Source organism: Rhamphochromis longiceps, linkage group LG8, assembly GCF_057381845.1.
Source record: "Rhamphochromis longiceps isolate RC_006_pf linkage group LG8, R_longiceps_female_GT1.1, whole genome shotgun sequence".
Classification (NCBI taxonomy): Eukaryota; Metazoa; Chordata; class Actinopteri; order Cichliformes; family Cichlidae; genus Rhamphochromis; species Rhamphochromis longiceps.
Window position 1 is genome coordinate 24,783,894 of NC_140564.1, and position 26,001 is coordinate 24,809,894.

General features: G+C 39.2%; 1 protein-coding gene across 2 annotated transcripts; it reads right to left on the reverse strand.

Moving 5' to 3' along the window:
• Positions 1 to 6,861: 6,861 nt before the first annotated feature.
• On the reverse strand, positions 6,862 to 24,894 carry LOC146663767 (uncharacterized). 2 transcript variants are annotated; one of them, XM_085416673.1, is made up of 7 exons: positions 24,683 to 24,894; positions 24,150 to 24,269; positions 23,062 to 23,162; positions 22,663 to 22,811; positions 21,570 to 21,798; positions 19,618 to 19,838; positions 6,862 to 8,292 (listed from the first exon to the last, which is right to left on the reverse strand). In XM_085416673.1, exons 2-7 carry the CDS (start codon positions 24,266 to 24,268, stop codon positions 8,125 to 8,127), a joined length of 987 nt encoding a protein of 328 aa, XP_085272799.1. In that variant the 5' UTR covers position 24,269; positions 24,683 to 24,894; the 3' UTR covers positions 6,862 to 8,124. The 2 variants fall into 2 exon arrangements, with proteins under 2 accessions (XP_085272799.1, XP_085272800.1); XM_085416674.1 differs by having other exon boundaries at positions 24,150 to 24,274; positions 24,683 to 24,823.
• Positions 24,895 to 26,001: the final 1,107 nt, after the last annotated feature.

Here is a 26,001-nt window from a genome sequence, read left to right on the forward strand (position 1 = left end):
AGATGTTGTCTCGCCCACCAAAGTTCCTTTAAAAGCCTCCCTGGGGCAGGGGCAGATAGGAGCGAGGCAGGCCACAGCCATGCCCGAGTGAAAGGGTTGGGTTTCGTTCCCCCGAAGTTTGGATGAAGTGGACACAGCATGCTAAATCTGGGGAGGACAAGACCATGATCTTTACTTTGGAGACTGTAGAAACTGAAAGAAATTATACCAGTGTAACAAACTTGTATAAAAACTCAATTGATGCTGTTTTAAATTACTGAGCCACTAATGTGTTAATCACACTACCACATCTTATTAGGTTTTACATTTAGACTAACTTCACTATAAAGGGCATCGCATAATAAATGTATTTCTGTGTTTTACACAAACAGCGTAAACAAACTTAAGCATTAATATGTGGAACGTTCGGCTACCAGGTTATCAGTTACACTTGTGTGTATCTTCCATCAATGTAAACTGTCCAAGGCCTCATAAATGGACCATTTGACCACTTATTCTTTAGAATAGTGGTTAGCAGATGCAGATGGCACATTCAGTGGCAGAAAGTAGCTGTGACTTTTTCATAAAGTAATAAAATGCAGATTTTTTTATAGTTACCTTTGTCAAATATGAACATTTATTTGAAGATTTAAAACATTTAAGTGTGAGAAATATGGAAAAAACTAAGAAATCATGAAAGGGACAAATACTTTATCAAATGTCAAATATAAATCTGGTTTGTCCGGCATCTGGTTTTGAGCAAACACATTTACGTTTGGTGCTAATTAGCAAACGTTAGCATGCAATCAATGTAAATTGGGATACTGTTGTGCATAATAGCATAATGTTTTATCACTAGCATGGTTTTGTATTTTGTCTGGCGTGTTTTTAGCAATCTATGCCTAAATGAAAGTTCAATCTAAATAATTAAGGTTGGTGATTCAGTGGCAATGCTTTATTGCTCCTGATCATAAAGAACACCTTTTCCATGTACAGGGTGTCATATGTTACCATGACTGGGTTGTTACCCTCCAGGGCGTGAAACCACAAGCACTTAGACATAACTGATCTGTCCTGTAGAGAGACACCCAAGTTCTCTGTCTCACACAACAGACTCCAGAACCTTTTGCATTGTACAGATGATTTGCGGTCAGTTCTGGAGTGACAAGCAGTCTTACTTTAAATACAGGGAGGGCACATCCCCGGGGAACCTTTGAAAAACAGTAAGTAGGTATCCCCATTTAAACTGAAATCAGATTGCAGGTCTTTTCAGGCAAACCTCTTTGTGCACTCTCCATACCTATGAACTCTCTGTGCTGTTTAATGGGTTCATGGCCACAGGGCAGGGGTTACAGTTTGTCCTTCCTGCAATTAGCATTCACGGTTAGCTTAGCAGAACTAATGCACCAAATCTTTGAGGCTCAAGTTTCCTCTGTGCCTCTGGGTGAGTGTGGCCAAGATTTAACTTACTCCTTGTATCCATTTCAACCTGCTTTATTAGAGGTTATTGGCAAAATCCCTTGCAGAATACAATTTCAAGACAGCCATTATCAGACAATTAAGTGTTAGTGTCAAATAGAAGAAGGCACAGCTAAACTTGGGCTTACCATGCAATCATACAGCATAGCTTAAGGTTAAATACTTGCATTTATATTAACACTCAGGTCACAATGGGTGAAAGGAAAAGCCACAGTAGCCAGTGGCCTTCATTTTCAGTTCAAATCAATATAGTCCATTTCCTTTTCACTATCAATCTATATTTGCTTCTTATTTATTTGTCTAAATCCTGCATTATAAGAAAATGAAAACCCTTAGGACTATTATTGCTTTTTGTGTTTGTATATGCCCTGTGACATTTGGGTCAAGACACTGATCACAGGAACATGTATACCAATGCTATTGTCATTGTGGGCCATGAGGATCTTGTTGATGCCAGAGGTTAGAGGTATGAAGTATGAAGAAGTATGCAGAAGAGCATCTCTGAACCCAAAGCATGTTATACCTTGAAGCAGCAACCAAATGGAAACCGAGGCTAAAATACACACGGGTTCACCAAATTGGACAACATAACATTAGAAAAAAGTTCTGGTCGAATCATCTCAGAGTTATTTCTTAAACATGAAGAGAGAGCACCGGGATGTGGTGGAACGAAAGATTCGCATCACAGATGTGCAGCCAACAAACCTGCAGCAACTGTTGATGTGATCATACTGCAACATCCCAGATCCCAAGCAGTTCAGTGACAAAAACTGAAGGGAATTTGAACTGTTACTACATCTTTGTTTAAACACAACGACCTATTTTAAACATGTTCTTTGTCCAAAGTTAGCGTCGGTAATTGTTATAGAGAAATACATTTGATTGCCCCTCTGTTTAAGCTCCAACCTGTTACCTAAGCAAGGGGGGAAAAATCGATGTTATTGAATATAAAATACATTTGTCATTTTCTAAGTGCATTTTGTCTGAGTGATTAGTGATTGCGGTGCATTATGCTGCCTAATCAATGAGACAAAAAAGGAGATGCTTTCATAAACAGCTTTTGATTATTGGACATGATAAACTTTTCTGAATTCGGTGAAGTGAAACAGTATGTTGTCCCATCGACTCAAATACAGATTAAGCAAACTAATGTGAACACAGAGATCAATTCATTCATCCAATAATGTTTCTGTGTGTAGAACAGCAATGCACTGAGAAGTCTGGCTCTAATTCATCATTGTCCACACATTATATTATTATTGATGGCTCTTGCCGTGGGCAAGTGCATTTGTTTTTCAGATTTGTGACAGGCGGCAGAATGCTGGATGAAGGTTTATTCTGCAGCCGGGCCAGAAACATCGCACGCGTCTCTCTTATTTCTGTATTGATCGTCATGCCTCCCCACAATCTGGCACCTGACACATTTCACAACATTATGTGGAAGGGGTCAGAGGACAGTGCTAATGAAACTGCATGATGGATGCTGTTATCCGCAGCATTAACCCAGCATTTACTCACACATAACTGTGACTCTGAAGAGCCTGCTGGAATTGTCATAAATAATAAAGAGCTGAGGTGGTCCAGAGGTATGATTGCGACAAAATAAATAAATAAAATAAAGCATATTCAGCATAATAAAGCATATCAGTGTCGAAGTGGTTTACTTGTTTAGGTTACAGTTTTTCAGCAACGTTTAAATGTCCGTGTTTTAATGAAGTAGACTGACTTCCAAGACTAAAATCTCTTTTGTACCCAAATGTTTAAGATAAAAGAGCACAGTGAGCAGATTTGTGTGGAAGTCTTAGGAAGCAGAAAAAAACTTGGAAAAATCACATCGTGTGCGAGCACTGTGAGTGAAATCATAAGAGATCTGTAATACCGGGCGTGAAGTGAGCTGTATGACTGCGAACTCTCTGCTCTGCTCCTCTCCACCACATCCATCCTGCCAGGCTAATGTATCCCTCTCAATAGCCGGGGATAAGGGGAGAAAAGACTGCTTGTGTGAAGCACAAAAAGCCCCACCGTGGCCGCATTCGCAACAGTAATTGGCAAGGAAGCTTTATTTTATTCACTCCTGTATGTCTTTTGTTGTCCTGTAGGTTCGTTCAAGTGTGGTGCTTTTGAAAGTTGTTTCAAAACTGGCTAATTTCTGCAGCCTCCTGTCTCTTCCTGCCTGCGTTATTTATTTATTCATAAATACACAACTGTTTGATTATTTCCTCTTTTCTTTTCTTTTTTTTTCCGGACACTGAAATGTGTTAAAAACTAAACATTAAATTGAACATTTAATAGAATTTCGATGACACTTAATTTCGAACATCCGCAAGAGGCGGGAAAATGTTTAATCTCTTACGAGTCCTGCTGCTTTCACACTCTGAAAGCTTTATTGCTGTTCAGCAAAGTAGTGGTGACAGAATAGGGGTTGGTGGGCATTAGAGGGGCGGCTCGTCTCCTTTTATCATCACATTGTAGTAGTTGTATAAAAGCCTGTAAAATGTAGCTTGCAGTTGTATTTTCACCAAAATTACACTTTATGCTGCAGTAAAATGCATTCAAAGATTTTTCGCTGTGTTACACCAGTACATTATTCTCTTAAGCACTCTTAACCCTCTCATACATCAGTTTTATAAAAATACAGATGCCAAGAAAGTTCTCAGGGGGAATATCTACTATTTGCTTTTGCTGATATTTTTCAGGATTATTCCCAGCTCATGATTTTTTGATTTCCTCATGGATACTGTGCTATACGTGAGTATTTTAAGCATTTACTATTCACACATGCAATAAAATTACATCACAACACTTTAAAGTATAGCAGTGGTTTGCTTGTAAGCCTTTTTCAACCCTCTTGTCACCCACATCTCTGAGCTGTCAGTTCAATCAATGATTCATAACTGATTTACCTCTTTCGATTGTTTCTTTTTTAGTTTTGGGAAGCAGAATTTTGTTCCTTATTCATTTTTCTACATCTTCACAAATCCTGGCCCCATTATTTCTTTAGTATAAAGATTGAAATATGTTTACTGGAGATTAAAATGTGTATCCATTGATTTTTAGCTGCGTGAGTTTATGGATGGATGTAAGCTTTTTGGTCTGTAAGATCCATGACCAAAAAAATCTGGAATAACTGTTGGTACGAAAGTACCAACAGTGCGTTTTTCCTTCCCACTTTCACTTTTAAGTACTTCATCATAGAGCGCTGTCTAATGGTTTCTAATTTTGGAGGGTCTTTCAATGTGCGACTGTTGTCACAACTTGGTGCTACACAAATAAAATTTAATTGAACTAAACTGGTACAAGGTTTTACTTATCTACTATGATATCTTAGTACTAGCACACAGTACTCTGTAATGTTTGTCCATTTCACACATTGGTAATGCTTTTGCAATAATTCGATTAATATTTGTAGGGTTTCTGATCAGTTTTGTTTTTGTGAAATTTCTCAAAATATATGGATTTATTCCCCCACCCCACCCATTGTCATAACACCTTTCCATGAACAGATTGAATTAGCTTTTACACTAATTACACTGAATTTAGCCAAATCCCATGTGGTTGATAACTCAAAAATGGACACATGCCAGATTTAAGTAAGAAAAACAGCATTTTCAAATTTGGGTGACCTGACCTGTTCTGGTGATTGTGTAAGATTTTGCCAGTTTTTTTGAGTTCAGGATACATTAAAGTGTCAAAACCGGGACCAAAATTGCCGCTGTAATTACAGGCAGATAAGAGATGCAGAGTAAAGTCGAGAATTGTTAACTGCTGAATACAAATTCACTGGCAATTTCAGGCATTTTGATGTTCAGAGTGTTTATGTTAGGGCACAACCAGAGCCAGGAGTTATTCCTACCCATTTCCCCACTTACAGTAAACCACAGGGTTATCACGTAGGGTTAGGCTCTGAGTACAACACAATTTCATCTCTAGGGCCCTCTACAGATGAAACAGGCTTGCATCTCAGAAAATATTACAGTTAAAAAGAGTGCATTGACCTGGGTCTGATCAGAACCTTTGAGCTAGTCGAGCTGAAGCAGCAACATCACAGAAGATGTGCCGCTCACATAATGGGGTCAAACTGTTTGTTGGATTTGCGCAGTGCTGACATTCTAGTGGGAAACTGCAGGTGAAAGGGAGTGCAGCAAACATTTTGGAGAGGAAAAACAGTTAAGTCCTCAAGTACTGACTGACCTATGTGAGTACAGTTACTGTGGTGTAGAAACACAATGGTTGTGGCTGAGACAGCGGCTTGTTCGCTGTTATTTGAGAGGGATTAGGCCTTCATCTCTAAGTTGCAAGAGTTCCATGTCTTGTACAAAGAAAATGTCAAACCAGCTACCTGACCTAGCCACCCTTGGGACCATATTGAATGACGAGAGGTCAAAGTTGGACACCTGTAGGTTCAAACGATAGGTTCAATTCATGAATGTTCTGGTTCAATGAGATGTTCAGAACACCCATCCGCAGGTTACCAGACATATTCGTACAGCTACAGCAAGGGACAGCTGTAAATTTACAGCTGATTATGTACTTCCAGATTCACCTAAACTCGATATCCTGGAGAATTTCCATTTTAACAGAACCCTCATTGATTCAGTTTTTTAGAGGAATTACAGCCTGGATCAGTTTACCTTGTTACATTGTCACACTATGTTCTGGTCTGATCTCCATGTCCATTTCCGCTCAGCCTCCCCTCCCAGTCACCACAGCGCTGTCCAACAGACTTTTCTTTGTCCCTGTGGCCAGCCATCCATTCCTAATCTCCAGTCTTTTACTGTGCTGGAGACATGCTGCATGCTTTCAAAGAGCAGGGTAAGCTGTTGATGGATGCCCTCCATCTCACTAATAAGGCTTTGAAGAAACCTTGTGGCCCAGTAGTGACAAATGACTTTGTATATGGGGTTCACTATTACAGGTACCTTATAGCTTTAGGGAAGCAATTAGGTACAATATTAAATATAAGTAAAAACATCTACCTAAAAACCCTACTTTTTTTCCAAGTCTTTCAGCAAACCTCACTTTTACTTCTTAAATATTTGAAAAACAGTTTCAAATTATTTATGTCACGACTCCGTCATAGCAAAGTAACAACAGTGGTGACCAACAATCATGAAATAGAGACACTAATATGCATTTGTTACGTTTGGATGATTAAGAACATTACGATAGTTTGGACTCTAAAACACCAGAATTTAAACCAAAATGCTGCAGCATAATATCTAAGAACTACAGAGATAGAGCTGCATCGGCTGATTCCAAACCATTCCTGTTATTCTGCTGTATCCTAAGATGATTCAATAACGACACTACAGAAATAAAACAAACAAACAACAACAAAAATAGGACTGAGATGGTTGAGGCCACTTCAGTCCAAAATGGTAAAAATAACTAACTGAACCAACCAATAATCACATCTCTTTATTACAACAACACGTGGTACAAACATTTGATAACACTTGATAACTCAATGACCTAAAAACCCCACACACCAATGAATCAAGCAAGCATGCCTGAATAAATCAACTGAGAAGCATGGTTCAATGTATAATGAAATTACAGTAAAACGTGCATGCACCCACCACTTATCAGATATTTCCTTGAAGTCCTTCCCATACCAGACCATCTGATATTGCAAATATTGTTTGTCAAGTGCTTTGGAGAAAACAGTTCCTGAGGACTATGTAGGTTTAAATATGTATAGGCAATAAATTCATGAAAACACCTATAATTTCAAGCAATGTTGACTCAAAGCACAAAACAACCAGTCTCAAAAATGTGCAGCAACCAATGTAAACAACTGAGTGATGGCTTTAAAACTACAGATGATCTACCCCTCAGGTAAACCAGTAAACAGACATTTGAAAAAGCGAGTAGCTTGAGTACAGTGTAATGATGTTTCAGGTAGACATGCCATACAGAAAGATACCATCAACAGAGAGAGCTGTTAGCTAAAGGCACTGATATCCTGTTGGGAATAACTTCATTATGACCACTGCCAGGCCCAGTAAATGCAATTGCTAGCTGTTAGCGCAGCTGTGGAAGCCTGGGCAACTGATGGAAAGTGACTCAGACACAGTTATGAATGGTGCTGGTTGCTGTGCCTGTGTGCTCTTGAATAGTTATCATCTCCTCCGTGCGGTGGAGCATATTAATAAAGCACCTTACAGTTCCACTGTCTAAACAGACCGTAAATAACTTCCGATTAAACCCACAGAGGCAGTTACATCCTCGGCCCTCGACGTGCCAGAGGCCACCGGTTTTTAACCGCCACAATTAACACATTAAACACTTCAGTCCTAAATCGGTGTGACACAATCAGCTTGCATAATGATTAATTAATGGCTAGTGTAAAGTGTGGGCCAGCTCTAGAAATTCAAAACAAGAGAAAGCTAATCGTGCTAATTGTCTGAAACCATCTACATTAACATAATATTGTCACTAAGGAGAATCAGGGAAATTGGCAAATGGGACCTTTTTTCTTTTTCCCCCGATAAATGCGCACATAAAAACATCTGGAAGTCCTACAATATTGCAAAGTACAATCACTGCATGTTAAAATGCACTCAGTTTTTAAAAAATGCTACACACAAGTAAGCAATTTTTCTTCCCCTTGCTTCTTCAGTGCCATGTTGCGATGGCGATCCTGTTTGTATTATCTCCACACAGTCATATGCTGAGCGTGATGCTGTGAATGGCGTTTGCTGGGATTTTAGCATCTGATTCTTCGCCGCTGATCCTGAAGATCACAGAGGTGTTGGAGGGGATGGTGGTGGTGGCATTCAGGGACTTCCCCAGCCAGCTGTTAGATCCACGCTTATACATTTTAACGGTTACCTGCAAAGTGCCAAAGAGAGAAATAATTAGAAATTTTGTTGGATATTTCTTGGTTTTAGGACCGTGTATACAACCTACGTGGTGGTGGTGGGGTGGGGGGGAGAAAGTCATTCTGCCCGGTGGAAAAAATGACTTATTTTATTGGTGTAGAAAGTAAACATCTTTGTTTACCTTGAGGTCAACTTTCCCCAGAAGTCTAGATTTGGCAATCTATTATACTTCGTGGGTATTCTAAGGAATAATAGGATAAAAATAAACTATACTTGGGAGGTTTTTTTTAGACATCAAGATGATCTACATGATAACTATATGAATTTGTATAGAGCCGAATCATAAAGTCACTTCCAGATTAATTTAATTTCCAATACCATCTACAACATATAACTCAGAAAGAAAGTCTGTTCCACTGTTGGATTTTAAGTTACTGATGCAGTGAATTGCATTTTGAATGAGGTTTTTCAGCTGTTGTCTTTTAAGCTCTCTATAAAACTGAAGTAGAAGGTACTGGTATATATTTAGATGCATCACACCTGCAACGTACTAAAGTAGTACTTCAGGTAATGATGTTTTTCATGGCTGGAAAATCTACAGTTTCTTTTGTTATCACTGTATCAGTTTATAACAATGTTGAATGAAGGTACTTTCACCTGCTCCTTGTTACAATGGGTGTCTCTGCATATGAGTTTTAACGGCAGATGCCACGACCCAAAAAGGGATTTATGTCTTGCGCTAGAATAAAACCAGCGACTTGGCAATTGAATGTGTAAACCACAACACTATAGAATCAATTTATAATATGTAAACCTTACTAAAATAATTGTAGCGTATGCATATATATCTGTATGCACCCCATCTCCTCCCATCCTTAACTGCTGGGCCAATCTTGAATGAAACCTTGCGCCAACACTGACACGCATACAGCGATTATTACCATCTATGTTTTGTTTTTTTAAAGATGTATTATAATACCGAAATCTGTATCTGACTTACCTCTAAATATGGAATATGGAATTAGAAATAAAGTTCTTGGATATCACAGACATATAGCTCAACAGATGATGATTAATTATGGTAAAGTAGAAGGCGTTCCTGACGACCACCAAGACTGCATGACCCCATGTAAATTTTAAAATGTTATAAATTGTAAAACTGTATTTTTAATTTGACATTTTTTGTAGTTGTTAATTTTTCATGTATTATATACAGAACAGATTTAAATATAGACGTTCAGTTATTTACTATGAAGTCAGCAGTTTGAGGTTAACTGATCAGTGGGCAGGTACATTTCAGGTAAGATGTGTACAATGTGTATTACAACTGGGATCTTAAATTATTGACCAAACAAAATAATACATGCACTATATTACTATCTTTTTTTAAATTACAGGGTAAAGGCACATGTTTTTCTTTTTTTAGATTATCACAGACAACACCAACATTAAGGCATTTACTTAAACATCAAACTCAAGGTTTACAGGTTGGGTTTTGTGTGTCTTATAACTGAATATATAAATAATACATAATATCAAAGAAATTATAAATTATATAAGAAAAGGTAAAACTAGTAAAATATTTGCCAGTCTGCTAGTTTTGTTCATCAATATAATGCCCGTCTGCATGGCCTAGTCTAGTCTGAATTAGGTCAGCTGTTTTACACAGTAAAACAAACCAGATTCTGCTTCTATTGGATGCTAATCCTTCAATACTCCTTAAAACATATTTAGAAACGTTCTTTTCAAGCTTGTTCGAATATTGAGCTCGAACTCTGTTAGAACAGTGATCCAAACGGTAGCCCGAAACAGACTAAATAATAAATTAACCTCGGTCTCACTGTGAATTTTAATTCCCTCCGCATCTTGAATGGAGTCATACCTCTCTTGATTCTATGTAGGTTGTAGGGCATAATACGCTTTAACACTACAAAAACTGCCTGTTATGTTTCGAGCCCGACAATGGAAGCCTTAACTAGATTTAGACATGCAGGTAATTGAACCACATCCATTTCAAAAAGAATGCCTTGCTGCATCTCTTGTTTGGCTGCATTTACCGGGGATAACAGAATATTACAGTGCCTTTTCACAGTTCCATTTTCTTTCACTTTAGCATTAGGCAATTTTTCAATTATTATTATTTTTTCCATGTACTTTCATCCCCGGCTCTCCATAATGTCTGGGCCTTTTAGTTAATGGTAGCGACAGTCAGAGCCCAGTATATCGGCCCTTGTCCATTTTGCAGGTCATTGTGAAAGCCCAATAGGCCTTTTATTACGCCGACATCAAAAGGCAGATAAGCATTAGAGGTGGGGAAAATACCCTGCACTAGATATGTTCCCTCTTTCCTTTGTCTGCTATTGAAAGTGATCATTTTAATAGTGAAGAGGTTGGTGAGCTTTGGGGCTGATGGAAAGTGCGACACCCCTGACAGCCTACGAATATGAGCAAGTCGATAACACAACATGAGCACACAGTACACCCTCAACACCTGCACACTCTTGCTGCTAACCTAATTATCTACAACAAAGGCCACTGCGATTTCAGACACACATCTTTCCAGCATTTACTTACTTATTACTGTGCATTAAAACAGGGATAAAGATGAAAAAAAGCTAAACAATTGCATCTTATATTGCAGCCTTGGCCAAATGCCATGTGGCTTCTGCTACAATAGCATCAGACACTTCAGAGTGAGTGAGTGTCTATTAATTTGGGATACATGAAAAAATAGCTTAATGACAGCTGGTGGCAGAGAGGCACACAAACCGAGACAAAGACATCAGAAAGGAATTATTCTAACAAATCACAGCGCAGCGCAATAGTTCATAATCAGCAATTAGCTGATTTAATGGAGCCAAAGTTGAGTACTTCCATACTTGTAGTGCACAAGAGGCAGACAATATAAAACCCACACTGAAGCAGGGAAGCTATAAAACCCGCCGCAGAACAATCCTGCAAATTATATTAAGAAACATATTTACAGTAACAACCATGCTAATTTGCTGCCCGTGGTTGCTTTGGAGTATACATAAATCCTGTCTGAGAATGTTAGCGTAGAGATGAATTGTGTCAAATTTAATTTACAGCCATTTAAATTCATCATCGTCCATTTCTGCGGCATCATCCGCCAAACAATAGTTACCAAGTAGGTAAGCTACAGATTTCAAATACAAAAGAGCAAAACAAGTTTCTGTGTGGTCTAGACAAGCTGCCTGCCAGATGTTGCTCAGCACGGACCACGTGCCAGGTACAGGAACTGTCACTGCATGTTATCCCTCAAGTGAATGAGAGGGTGTGTTAAAGAGTAAAAGATCATGCTGTATCTGACTTGCAGCAGAAGGAAAAAAAAGTAAAGTAGCTGCTGATAGAAACCAAAATGTCATTTAAAGTGCAATCTCTATCCGACACTTAAGATGTATTGCAACGTGTCACGGCGACACACTCTCCAATAAGCCAAAACGAACACTTTAAAGTCACTAAAATTAGGTATTAGGTTTTTCTGTGATTTGTTCACAATTGTAAGGGAACCATCGCTACTTCAAGCACCAGCAGGCCAAAATGGTGCATTTCATGGAAAGAACAAGACCCTTGGGGCTAAGGCTGGGTGTCACACAAAGGGCTGAGAGCTCACCTAACGGTGTCTACCCTGATCTCCCTCTCACTTTCAGTGTCGCAGAAGCCATGTGAATGACATCACTCCTCACATTTCAACAAGACAAACTCATTCTTCTTATTTACCGTCTGCTACTAGTCATAAATCCTATGTCTGGTTCACTGTTCACCTTTTAACCTCTTATACTCAACAAGACAACTCATTCTCTGAAAACTTCTCCATGCAAATTGCTGATAGACATCTCCAGTGGTTTCCTTATCTCCCATCTGCAGGGATCTCCACGGTACAGATTCAGAGCTAGTTCTTTTAAAGACCGTTCAGGCATCCTAAATCACTTCTGCTAATAAAACCAACATGAATCAATGATGTTTAATTGTGACTACAGAATTATTTCTGTATAAATGTATTTACTGGTCATTAAGGTCTGACAGGTATGACAAATCCGAGGAACTGTGTAATTGGGTAGGGACATGTCACCACCTGCATGTATTGCCATTCACAAAGTTCAGATTCTTCCCCTGATAAAGTCAAAGAATCCCAGCGGTGTATCAGTCAGCAGAGGCTGTTACCTGGAGCCATGGTGCAGTGTTTCAGGTGAACTCAGAGTGAGCGTAAAGCCACACCAGCTTCAGACGACGGGCTCTTTGTTCCACTTCGTGTCTCACTAGACACGGACGGGGGGGGGGGGGGGGGGGGGACACTGAGTAACACACCTTTGGTGCACCAAACCTCTTTGTCGATGGGCCAAATGTCATGGAAATGGACCAAAAATGGTTTGCAAGGCAATTAGGTAAGCACTGTGTGGTTTGGCTCAGAAGGTGAATATATTAACAATCTGTTGAGTGAGTGACTACCAGCGGTAATTTGATTCAACTCAAGTCATGATCTTGATGATCTGACTCAATGATTTTCCATTAAGACACAAAACAGAATCTGATTAACAATCAGCCAAAAGTGTCGTCCCCCCCCCATAGAAGCGGCTAAATTAAATAAGCCAGCTTTATTCTAATTTAATACATAATAGATTTTGTTTTTACCTGCTAATTTTTTGAGGTTACAAGATATTAAAAAAAAGAAAAAAGAAAAGAAATGTAAACAGCATCCCATATTCTGAGTCCAATCTCTATCTCTACAATACATTCACCCACTGAGTTAAATTCACCTGTTAAACTGCTTATTAATGCAAACAGCTAATCAGCCAGTCACACTACAGCAATGCATTTAAGCGTGTAGACATGGTCAAGATGACCTGCAAATGGTCAAAACGGGCATCAGGAATGGCTGTGTTGATACCAGACATCAGGGGAGAATGGCCAGACTGCCATATAACCACTTGTTACAATCAAAGCACATAGAAGAACATCTCTGATGACACAACATTTAAAACCTCAAAGCTAATGGGTAAGAGTAGCAGAAGACCACAACCTGGTGTCACTCCTATCAGTTAAGGACAGGAAACTGAGGCTACCGTTTGCACAGGCTCACCAAAACTGGGCAGTAGAAGATTGGAAAAATGTTAGTGATGAATGAGTGAACGAAGACGTCAAGAAACGATGGGAAGTGGCAATCACGGACAAGATGCGAGAGTCGAGGCTCCGATGGTACGGCCACGTAGTCCCTAGCGATGAGAACTCCATCGCTAAAACAGCCCAACGATTAGACCGGTAACAGGCCAAGAGGAAGACCAAAAAAAAAGCTCTGGATGGACCGAATCAAAAATGATATGAAGGCTGCGAATGTCACACCAGAAGACGCTCTGGATAGGAAGAAGTGGAGGAAGGCGTGCAAAACACCAGATCCTTCATGAGCGGGACATGAACCGCTAGGAAAGAGAGCTTTGAATAGAGGGCTAGAATTTGGCAAAATGAAAGCATTAGTCCATCTACAATTCAGGCTGACAGTGGCAGTATAATGGGTTGGGGGATATTCTTTTGAGAATACCTTTTTGAGCCCATAGTATCAACTGAGCATCATTTAAATGGCACATCTTACTCGAGTACTGTTGCTGACCCATCTTCTGATGGTTACTTCTTCCATAATGATGATGCACCATGTCACAAACCTCTCCCAAACTAGTTTCTTGAACATTACAGTGAGTTCACTGAAGGGCCTGCACAGTCACCAGACCTTTGTCCAATAGAGCACCTTTGGGATATGGTGGAACAGAAGATTTGCATCATAGTTGTGCAAGCAGAAAAATCTGCAGCTACTGTGTGCTGCTATCATTTCAATATGGATCAAAACATCTGAGGAATGTTTCCAGCACCTTGTTGAATCTATACCATGAAACGTATCAGAGCAAATCAGAGAGCTAGAGACATAAAGTGAATATCAATTAATTTAAACATTTAAATTCTGTATTTTGTTGTTTTTTTTCCTTTCATTTATATGAATCTTGGAATGGCTGTACTGTGATACCAATGTTATCTTGGGTAACGTACTGAATCATATCACGAGTTTCTATTTGACTCCCAACCCTATCCATTAAGATAGAGGTGGTGACATTACTGTCCATGTTAATCACTGTGCTCGTCTGAGGCCACAAAAAGAAATAAATAAATTATATATATTTTTAAAAAATGCCCGGTTAAGTTCCGATTAGATATGACTCCCCTTCCAACCTGCCTCAGCTAACAGGAAGCCATTAGGCTGGGCAATAACCATTTGCATGCAGTCACCCAGCTCTGACTGTATTTCCATCCACATAAGTGCATTTTCTGCGAGAGGTTAAAATATGAATCCCCCTCCTTTTTCTCCTCAATAGGTCTGGTTGTCTGGCTGACTTGAGAGGGCACAATCTATGACTGATTTAATTTGCTCTTTACGAACATCTCTAACAGCATTACCCCCAGAGCATACACTGACTGCCCCCATCTGACTCCATTAACTCCCAAATCAGGTTTAAAGACCATATTGATGCCGTCCGTTATTAAGGGTGATTATCAAAACAACAGACAATGGGCCAAAGTGTCTGTTAACTAGTTTATCCATAATTTCACATAACTGTAACAGATGGCAGGGCTGTCAATTATATACTGTATCTGCAGTGCACAGCAGTCACACACTGTCTGGATATGCAGCATATTAGCATTTACATTAAAAGAATGAGAGTCTGCTCACAAATGGTCAAAGAAAGCCTGAGAACAAAAATAAACTAAATATAAAATACAAATGTATCTATTTGAAAACAAAGGTGAGAACTTGGATCCATCTGGCTTTCAGGTAGAGGCTTGCTGTAATTTAAAAAAAGAAAAGTGACAAAAAAATTTTTTTTAATAATTTAAAAAAATTACAGTTTTTGCCGTTTAAGCCACTTCAGCACCTTTATTCTCCTCAATTAACGAGAATGGCTTTCGAAGCTGTAATTAAGTGCCTCTGCTCCACTCGGCCTCTTCATTATTCATGAATCCCTATTGATCATATCTTAGCACCTATGCTGCGGGGATCACTCTAATATCCTGAATCCATAAAACAAATAACTGAGCCTACAGAGATAAAAATGAACATGTTGGCCAATGACCGCAGAAAAGTTTCTTTTAAATACTAAAACCAGCATTTAATGCCAAATTAGATAATGTCACAGAACTGGGGAAAAAAAAGATATCTATGAAGCTTACATGGTCTTATTAAATGTGCTATGACAAAGGATTGTGCAACAATTCAATAATGGTTTCACAGGTGATCACAGAATCATATAGTAAGGGACATAGCTAATGATTTTCATTTCAAAATACTTTATTTTTGTTGTTGTTTAATTGTAAAACTGCACAAAAAAGGGAAAAAAATTCGTTCTAATTCTTTATTTATCTTGCAAAAGAATCAAAGACAGAGTTTTGATCTTCTAATTTTTTAAAATGTACCTATGCAATATTTATTATGCTTTCAATTCAACATTTGAATGTTGAAAATGTTCAAGTGAATATTTTACATAGCTGAACATTCGGATATTTGAACTGAGTGAAGAATCGCCCTGAAATACAGTTCACTGCATGGAACTTCATATTAATGGTGCTAACATATTTAAAAAGAAAATCCTGTTACTGCAACCATATTACAAAACCCTATTAATGCACGCGCTGTATTTTCTAGACAAAGTATACAAATTAACAATATTCTATATATATGCATGCAGTAGAGCAGATATTATTACCCACAGTGCCCTGCAAACCCGGGCTCATTCCACATTCACGGAAATTATTTGCTAATGAATAATAATGGCTTGGAGCTTAATCTTAAACATGTATTCAAATTTAGTGAAACTCAAACTCCACCTGTGTTAAGTAGGAATGTGTAAAACATGAACTCTAACGTTTCATGTTTAACTAAATTAACAAAAGAGCACTTGAAGAGCCCTCTAAAATGACTGGAACTGCATGCTGGGTGATGAATTTGGAGGAAACACATTGAGTCATCTTCAAATTGACAGATGCAGAATCTCTCCACGGGACTCTTCACTGCGGTTCAGTGCTCGAGTGAAAAAATAGATTTTTTTTTCTTTTTTTTTACTAAGTTTAATCACATGCTATTACAAGGCAGCTTTTATCATTGCCTTCCACTGTATAAGTGCCGGTGTCTTCACTAGTTCATTACAGACACTTGTGATTCTGCAGCACTCTTCTCATGCGTAATTGCATGGTTATTTTTCCTCCGTAGCTTCCTACACGCTCTTTGGCGCGAATTATTTCCAATTCCAGTTTCCTTTCGAGAGCGATCCTCCAATTACAGAAATCTGAACATCATGGTAGTGTCCACATAATTTTCATCTCTGCTGGGGAAATGCAATGCAACCAATAGATCTTTCTTTCTAGAAAAAAAAATCAATCTAAAAACTTTTCTTTGAAAACTTTTCCACAATGGAGATATCATCCTACGCACTGCGTCCCTACAGGCTTGTTGGGTACGCAATGAAATAAGTGAGCTATGAATCTGAAATTAGCGCCTAAATTGTAGTCTCAGTGACACAACTTTAAAGTGTGCTTTGTTTAATTTTGCATAACTGAAAAAAAAACTACAGTTGTCTTCTTTCTTTTTTTTTCTTTTAGTGAAACAGATCCTTTGATAAGTGGAGTTATAGCCATGCTCACACAGAACACATAGAATATGGTTTCTAATGATTATCATAAATATTTGAAAGTAAGAGTAATGGGGAAGGCATATATTTACCTCAAAGGGGTGAATGCTGTTTTTTTCACTACAGTAAAAGAAACCCCAAAAGACACAGTGGCTGACAATATTATCTATTTAGACAGCAGAATTTGCAGGCTTTGTAAATGGCCTGCTCCTGGCCTTTTGTGTGCCTCCATTCATTATCACACAAAGCAGTTGATGTCTACCCTCTCTGCCTTTTCTGTGCTAAGCACCAAGTGCACCAGCTGTCCATTACAGGCCCGTGACGCGTGCAGCCTGGGAGATGGCCAAATGGAGAGGAATGTCATGGTGGAGTTAAATTAACAAGCTACATTTGTGTGGAATCTGTAGCTCGTCAGGGAGACGAGATGTATCTCCGGCAACCGAGATCTGATTATTTGTACCATTCTCCGTTAGCCAAGATGTTGTCTGTGAATTTGCAGATTTTCACCTACCGGCTTTGCCTCTATTAATCAGCTAGGAGGGGCTGTGTAGTCAAGTTACGCTCAAAAGAACTTAATTGTTGCTTCACAGCTCTGCAATTAATAGATGCTCTGTATAGGCTGACTGCAAGTCAGAAACTTTTTTTTTTTTTTTTTAAATCAGGGTCTTCTCTTGAATAAACTGCATTATATGAACTGGCCTTATTAGAAGAGGGGACAATATGAAGATGAATATCACAAGTAACCTGCACTTTAAATTATGACATGAATAGATCTTCAGCTCTTTCTTTCTCCTTAACACACACAGACACACACACACACACCGTAATTACCCCTCAATCCATACAAATTGAATGAAGCCAGAACCGTGGTCTAAGAATATAGACCATAATTAATAAATTACAGCCACTCCACTCAATCATTCTCCACTTTGGTGCATGTAGACATCCCATTCTCTGCAGAGTAATTGCCTGCGCTCACAGAATACACACCTACTGCCTCCATGGCAGCTTTCTGAATGCATCTGGTGCCACTTCATGCAACCTAACAGATGCCCGAGAGAAATCGTAGGTCATGTTGGAGATCTTCTAGCCTGTGTTTACAAGTTAAAAAAAAAAAAAAATCAAAAGCATGCATTATTTGTAGGCTCTGAAAATGGGGGTAGCTATCAGGTTTCTTTGCTGCCCCCCCAAACTTCCCCTGGCAGCTGCTGCACATGAGCAGAGAGCATTTTTTTCTCTCCTAAAGACAAAGTAGGTGACACAGTGAATTAAAAAGGCAAAACCTCCAAATATTAAAGTCGATTTCCCCCGGTGCGGACTGCATCAACACACCTAGAAACCGATCAGAGAAATAAAACCAATTTCACAAAAGCATATTAACCATCTATTCTCCAATTTCCTTTTTTTTTGTTTTTAATATGAGGATGAGGTTTGCATCACTGTGCCTCCATTTGCAAATATCTCTTTGAAAATAATATATTTTCTTGTCATGTTTTGTGTCCCCCTGGGCAAGAAAAGAGCCCACTGGAGACTGTCTAATGACTGCTGGGTCATGTATCAAATACACAGCAGCTGGAGGCGAGGGGGGAGAGTACATACAGTCTGGGGTGCTGGGTGGTGGTGGGGGCAAACTAATGCCTGAGCAGGCTTGCATGGACATCGCAGGCTGAGTGTCTGGGTGTTCGAGGGTGGGTGTGAATCTGTAATGGATGCTGAGCTGGGTCGCACTCGCTGGTCTTTAAAGAGGTAACATTTAGTTAACTGACAAGCAGAAAAGAGGCACCACTGCCAAGTGAAAATAATTAAAGGTTCGATCCTGCTTTTTGGAAGAAAAGAAAATGTAACGAAATGACATTTTTTGTGTGTGAATCTAACGTTCTATCATCATTGCAATTTAACTTCTATATAAACCACCTTTTTCGGTCATTGCTCTAGTGACTGCTAAGATTTGCCAATCGCATCCCGAGAGGCAACATTTACCGAGTCTGAATGAAATCTGCTTATTAACCCAAAACATAAAATCAATTTTAATCAGCTCAAATTACTGTGATGCAAACAAAATACCTGCCCTAACGCTTCAATAACACCCAGGGTGTCCATTAAAATGATCTGAGAGAGAAAGAGTGTAGGTGGTCGAACTGGTTTAAAAAAAAAAAAAAAAGAACCAAATTTACATTTTGTGAAAAAAGCATTTGTTTGGAAAATTGGTCAGTACAATTTAAATTAATTTATATCTAAATGCTGAACACTGTACTCAGTTAGACCGCTCTCTGTGGTGTGGTGAAAAAAAACAAAACAAAAAAAACGGTTCACTTTCTTATCTTAATTGCTAAACTGTATCACTTCATCTGTGTTTATACAGTAATTTTCTCATACTTCTAAACAGAAATGATCCTAATTGCATTCAAATAACTGTGAAATTGGTGTCATGTTTTGGGGGTCTTCAGCACAAATCAAACCTGTGTTTTTCCAGTTACCAGAACAACAGAGGATAATTGATGGAGGCAGTCATAAAGTGCTACTGCCACCTGCTGGTTCATGATGAGCGTGATGCTTCACATTATCATTTGGACAAAGCATCCGATCCCAAGTTACAAATGGCGTTTATGTTTGTGACTGGTTCATCAGAACCACAGTAGTGGACTGACCTGAGGAACGTGTCCCAGCAGGGCCCAAAGCGAGTCAGCAGAAAGGGTCTTGACACTGGAAAACTCGAGGGTGTCCGTCTCCTGGCGGTTGAGAGCGATATACGGGCAGCTCTGGAAGTCTCCTTTTAGCTGCTCGCCACAGTGCAGCCGCACCAAATCCCACGTTCCCACCCTCCTCAGGACGTCTCGCACTGATTCCATCTGCCTGTATGACAGATGACCTGCAGGTCAAGAAAAACACAAGTTTAACTGGCTTTTTATGAGCCTTTGCCAATTTAGTCATAATTATTGCTAAATTTAAGTCAGAAGTTTACAAAACCCCATGAATGTCATGGTAATTTGGGTCGTAAATGATTTCTTTGAACTGTTCTGTTTACAGGTTGGAATAATTGCACAGCATAGATCTTCATAAAACAAGGGGTTCACAATTGTGAATTGATTTTGGATTGCCTCTAATCCACACACGGTCAAAAGTATAAATAAAGGCTAAAATCTATACATACATTTACTTCAACATTTTAATAAGTAGTGCTAAAAATTATACGATGTCTTTTAACTTGACAAGGCCAAGGCCAACTAAGTTTCTCTTTCTCATAAAAAGGATATGTTTGACAGCTCTCGTTGGATTGATCAACACGTAGAACAATGGAGAAGGAACTCAGTGAAGATCTAAGGAGCACTATAAAGTTACAGAAGTTGAGATGGTCTCTTGGAGGGATTGGTAAACTGCAGATTCCAAGACCATCAGCTCAAACAACTGTATGAAAGTACAAGTTATTCAAATGTATGACATCTTTGCCAAATGAGAAGAAAATGGTTACCATGCTCAGGACCAACTCAGGAACCACCAAGCCTGCCATGAATTAGAAATTGCTAGAATGCTAGCATCACTATCCTGTTGGTGATAGCATCACTCTCTAGGGCTGTTTTGCTGCCAGTGGTAGTCGTGTATTGCACAAAGTGGATGATAGGGCTGTTCGATATAACGATATATATCGGATGACGATATAAAAACGTCTATCTTTAATTTTACGCTATCATTTGTTTCGTGGTGTCTCAAAATAAACTGTTTACGGCAATATTTTTTCTCCGTTTTGATGGTCACTGTAGTGGCTATATTAATTTCTTAAAGTTCTCTCTTTCTCTTATATTTAATATAACCACACTAAGGACGGATTGCGTGTCTGCTTGTTTATGTTCCACATAAACCTTTCACAATAAAGCTCAAGATCCTGTTGAGACTTTTCAAAATAAACTGAATCACGTGAAAGAGCAGATTATTTAGGGATGAGAAGCAAAAAAGAGCCGCCAGGTGCTAAAAAATAAACCTTAGACTCAAACGTAAGAACAGGCTTTTCCCCGCAGCACGCCGTGTAATAAATACTCACAAAGAAAACGGCGGCCGTTACAACTTATGTCCAAAAATGTATCGTTTCATGCATCGGTTAAAACACTCGACTCCAGGTACCTGACGGGCAGCTGGAAACACTTCCCGCAAGTCGAGCTGCCCGAGATTCACAGAATTTACAGAAAATGTTTTTGTGATTTATATCGTTATCGGGACGATAGAATTTAAACATATATCCAGGCAGAATTATGCAAGACACTTGTTGATGGCAATCAAAGGTGTGGAACTTACTAAGGAACAGTTAACCAAATATTAGTGGGGGTATATGTTTATATTAGGCCTGTATTGATACTTTGGCCATGTATGGATTAGAGAAAATCCTAAATAAATTAAAAATTGATAAATGTATGCTGTACAAATTACCAAGACATTCATGCCCATGATGAGTGTCTGTAAATTTTCGATTGATTCCACCAGAACTTTAGGCAGCAGTGGATATTTTCACAAGTTTTAGGACATAATAACAGACATATATCGTGTTATTATAGATCAGTTCTTTTTGCAATGTGTTGGAACACTGAGCGAAGTGTTAATGCATATTCACCAGAGATCCAGGAGGGCGTCACCGCATCTGATATCCAGGCAATATAGCCCTCCTTGAAAGATTTGAGGAAGTCCTCTATTTGGCTGTGGGAGACCAGCTCCCTCTTCTTCCTCAGCTCCTTATTCAGTTCACAATCTGGTGAGAGGAAGATGATTCTGGGGAAGAAGAGACTTTGGCGCACAGACACTCCACTCCTCTTCAAATGACTGCATAAGTTTGCTGTTTTAGTCTAAGAGACAGACATTAGGTAGATACTTATTATTTCATTTTCTTTATTAGTATCTAAGTAATAAAAACCTTTTCAGACGCCTGGATCGTTTTGGTTAAAAAGATGATTTGTTTCATCCAACACTGATATCCACTTTGCATAAAACACCTGGAGAAAAGTAGCAAAATGTTCAGCAGTTATCGAATTTAAAGGCCAGCCGATTAACTTATTAAATGTTCCAGTATTTACGTGAACAATGCTGAGACTCATCAAGTTTAGCATGCGCTCACATTCACAGGATGTCTCAACATTCCTCCTGCAATGACCTGAATCACACACTGTACTTTTAAATTTCAAAGAGGGCCCATTTAGAGAAATTATGTAACCTCAAATTTGTCGTGTTTTGTGTAGATTAATGAAGTTAATAGATCCAATTCACGCAGAACACGTTTCAATATTGCAGTGTGTGTTTGCCATTGAACTGTTCTGTCAAGCTTCAAGTCCAATTTGAGCATCTATAGAAATGGAAATGAATGACTTCTAACAGACCCAGCCACATAAGGTGACAGCTGTGTTTAGGCACCTGCCTGCTTTCATTCCCACCCCCCACCCCCACCCTCCTCAAACCGTGAATACAATTATGGCCTTTCAAATGAAGAGTGCCCACTTAGGAAGTTTAGGAAGCACTTCTGTATTTAAAATTTCCATATAAATTGTTATAGTGACTCAGAATCTCTTAACCCGACCACAGTTTGGATGAAAACAGTGTATTGGACAATTGGTTGGACCTTGGACTCAAGTGTGCCAGACAGTTTGACATTTAGGTTTTCATGGAGCCATTGCAACATTTCAGATAAAACTTGTCTTTTTTTAAAATTTTTTTACCATGATAGCTTTGAGTGGATCTTCAATCTGCTCAATGCACGTATTGGTAAAGTTCTGCTCCTCTTCTTTCACTTGCACATGCCAGTTTTGGTTGTGAGCAGACACTGTGCCTCTCCAGGGTTTAACATCTATGCAGAAGATCCCATGACCTTAGCAAAGAGATCAAGAAACATTAATCCTTGTCACTAGTCTTATAATATTAGTGTTATTGTTAGAATATAACTTATCCTTCCTAAAGCCATTTAATTCGTAGCATGCAGCAAAATAGACGATTATAAAAACTGTTTTCCGCTTAAATAATCTTAAACATTTAGATGGAGATGCTAAATCTTACATCCCTATGTCATATGCATATTATTTTCATATATTATTCCATGCATTTCTTCAGCAGATACCCACCTGAAAGGATAACAAGGTTGATGTCATCTTTGGTTGTCTGAAGCTGGTCGGGGATACGCAGATTACAGAAAACATATTCCTTTTTCAGCCCGGTGAGTTTCCTACAGAGGAAGTAAATGGTAAAAATATATATTTTTGTTATTCCACTTGAGCACAGTGGTACAAGCTGCAAGCAGAATTATCATTTTGCCTTTAAACTCCACCAATGCTACCCCCATAGAGGTTATATTAGATCACCATAAGCTGCTCCATCTCCACTATTATGCTGTTGGGTGCTGTCACAGGTTGTGGACACCAGTGTTAGGGTTGCAGGTTGTAGGCGATGGACAAGAACAATGAGGTGAAAGACACTGCAATGCTCAGAGTGAAGTGCATGGGCAGAGGATGGATTTCAGTGATGGGTAGGGGAACAGTAATTACAGGCAAAGATTGTTATAAGGGACAACTCTACCCAACTTAACCAAAAAAACAAAACAAAGATTATGGGCTTTATTGCCCACAATACTGCTAGCTGGGGGTTTGGTTGATGCATTACCTGTAATGGTAGGCAGGACCACAGCCACTTTTTCTCAGATGTTACAGAATTATTCTGTCTCTTAAATTTAAAGTATCTTATTTTATTTTATTTCATTGTTTTATGAACACAAATCTTCTATATTGCTACAAAAAAAGGGAAGCTGTACAAAATAAAATTCCTTTACAGTTTTTAGAATTTCTGATTTGGACTGTATTGCAACTCACTTCACTTTACTGCCTCAATAAAGCACTCTGTGCTGAAATAAAGTAGAAAAGCACCTCTCCACCACACTCTTACCTAATGGGACCAAGATCTAGTTTAAGGGTAGACTCTTCCGCTGCTCCTTAGAGTACAGGTGCTACACCTTTAATATGATGCATCAAGAAAAAGACAGATCTGGACTTCAATCATTTCTAAGCCCCATTTAGGGCCCAGTGACCCCCCCCCCCCCCCCCCCCCAAATAAACTGTGCCCCTGGGGGTTTACCACTGCCAGTGTATCCCTGTACTTTACTTGACACACTAACTGTACGACTAAGGTTAGTGCAGGTTTAAGTTGACCTAATACTTACATCACGCTTTGTAAAAAGTCAGGTACTGTCGGTGTCTGCTTTGGGATTTGGCCATGGGCAGCTTCTGACGCTTTGGAGGTTAGATGGAGCTGACTCAGCAGACTTCCAAGCTGAAACATTCTAGTCTTCATTATAAGCACATAAACAAAATGAGAATAAAGAAAAGCATAAGCATTCCAGTTGTTGGGGGTATTTTTACAGAAACAACGCCATTGTAAGGAAATGTAAATGATTTGTCTATATGTAACGGGAGATGTTTCCCTTAACTCGTAAACTGGAGACCGAAACCCTTGTTGTCGTAAAAACAGCATGTTTGTGTACACTTTTGTCCCCCTTTCTTTTCTCTTTTTTCAGTCCAATCAAACTTTTATCACTCCAGCATTTGCACTGTTTGCGTTTAACGGCGTGCTCACAGCTACACTCGGTTTAACCGCATTGTTGACGGTCTTTGGACGCTTGAACTTTAACGAACCTCAGAGAGGAGAACAAAGAGCGAGAGCAAAGCGGCATGCTGACGCCAAACAAATACGTACAGTTCAGGTATCGCGCTGTTTACGGAGCCTCTGAAGATGGAAACATCAGAGAATTCAGTTCGACATTTTCCCGACGTTAACGTCAGCCTGCGCGTCTTTTTCCCCCTCTCCACGGTAACCCTATCCAGGACAGCTGTTTCAAAATTTTGCCGACTCCCCCTCCTCCCCCTGTCTGGCTGCACTTCCACTGTTCCTGGAAGAAGTAAACAACAGACCACGTGCAAGACCTGCAGCATCAGATTTCTCCCACGGAGGAGTGACGTCACTCAGCCATCACTGCAGCGTTTGCATGATGATGCATTCAGGGAACCATTACTGTTGCTTTCATCCGCTGTGTAAATCGCAATAACACTGTGCAAAAGTACAAAGTCGGTACATGAAAAAGCCACACAATGATATGTATGTGTAAATGTAAACAAGTGTAGGTGCATTTGGAGACTGACGTAGTGAAAAATGAACATTAGCAGAGTCTAGGAGAGGAAAAATATTAGACCAAGCTCCATCTGCTTCACACACACGGGCAAAACAGCCCCCCACCCCTCCACGTGACCTAAAGGAGGAACAAATAACCCCCCCAAAACCAACAAGAGGTAACATTATGCAAGAATCTCGAGGCTGCAGTGACCATACAGCTTATTCCAGAACTACAGAGGGGGAAGGGGGTCAACTGCCCACCCTGCTGTAGAGCCTTATTTATCCCTCCTTCCCCTATTTTAAGCTTAAGCTCTCCTAAAAGAAATAGATGACATTTGATTTAGATAAAACAGTAATTTAAGCTCTTTTCCTGCATTTGTTGTCTTTTTTATTCCTTTATTGCTGTATTTGTTTTGTATTTATTTGGGGGAAATGTTTTTGTTTTATTATACCTAAAATATTCGTTTTCTAAGAAGAGATCATGATACAATGAATCGTTTTAAAGTGTTTTTGTGTATATATTGTTGATTCCATTTACACATAAGGGATTTTGACATACTTTAATGAAGAGGTATCTGCCACCCTGTGTATACCTCTTCACACTCGTTTGCCCCCCCATGTAAAACTTTCTAGATCCACCTGTGACAGTTCTGCAATATCAGACAACTGGCAAGATGTAGATTAAGGTTGATGTAGTATTATTTTCTTTCTAATCAGAAACCATGTTTCTATTTCACTGTTCATGTGCAGCTTTAAATTTTACATCACGATCATTCTGTTTTCTTTCATAAAATTTCAAAAGGAATAGATAATAGAAATAAATAGTGTTGGGAGGAAAAATATCACTCCATTCCCATGGTATGAAAAACAGCTCGATAACTGGTACCAATTGGACATTCATTGGT

Excerpts from the sequence above, each read along its gene's own strand:
- LOC146663767 (XM_085416673.1), bottom strand. The coding sequence starts at position 24,268 with ATGTTTCAGCTTGGAAGTCTGCTGAGTCAGCTCCATCTAACCTCCAAA. Across the intron at positions 19,839-21,569 it reads GACGCCCTCCTGGATCTCTG|GTCATCTGTCATACAGGCAG; the intron begins GTGAATATGCAT and ends CTTGACCTGCAG. Across the intron at positions 8,293-19,617 it reads TGCTGGGACACGTTCCTCAG|GTAACCGTTAAAATGTATAA; the intron begins GTCAGTCCACTA and ends GGCACTTTGCAG.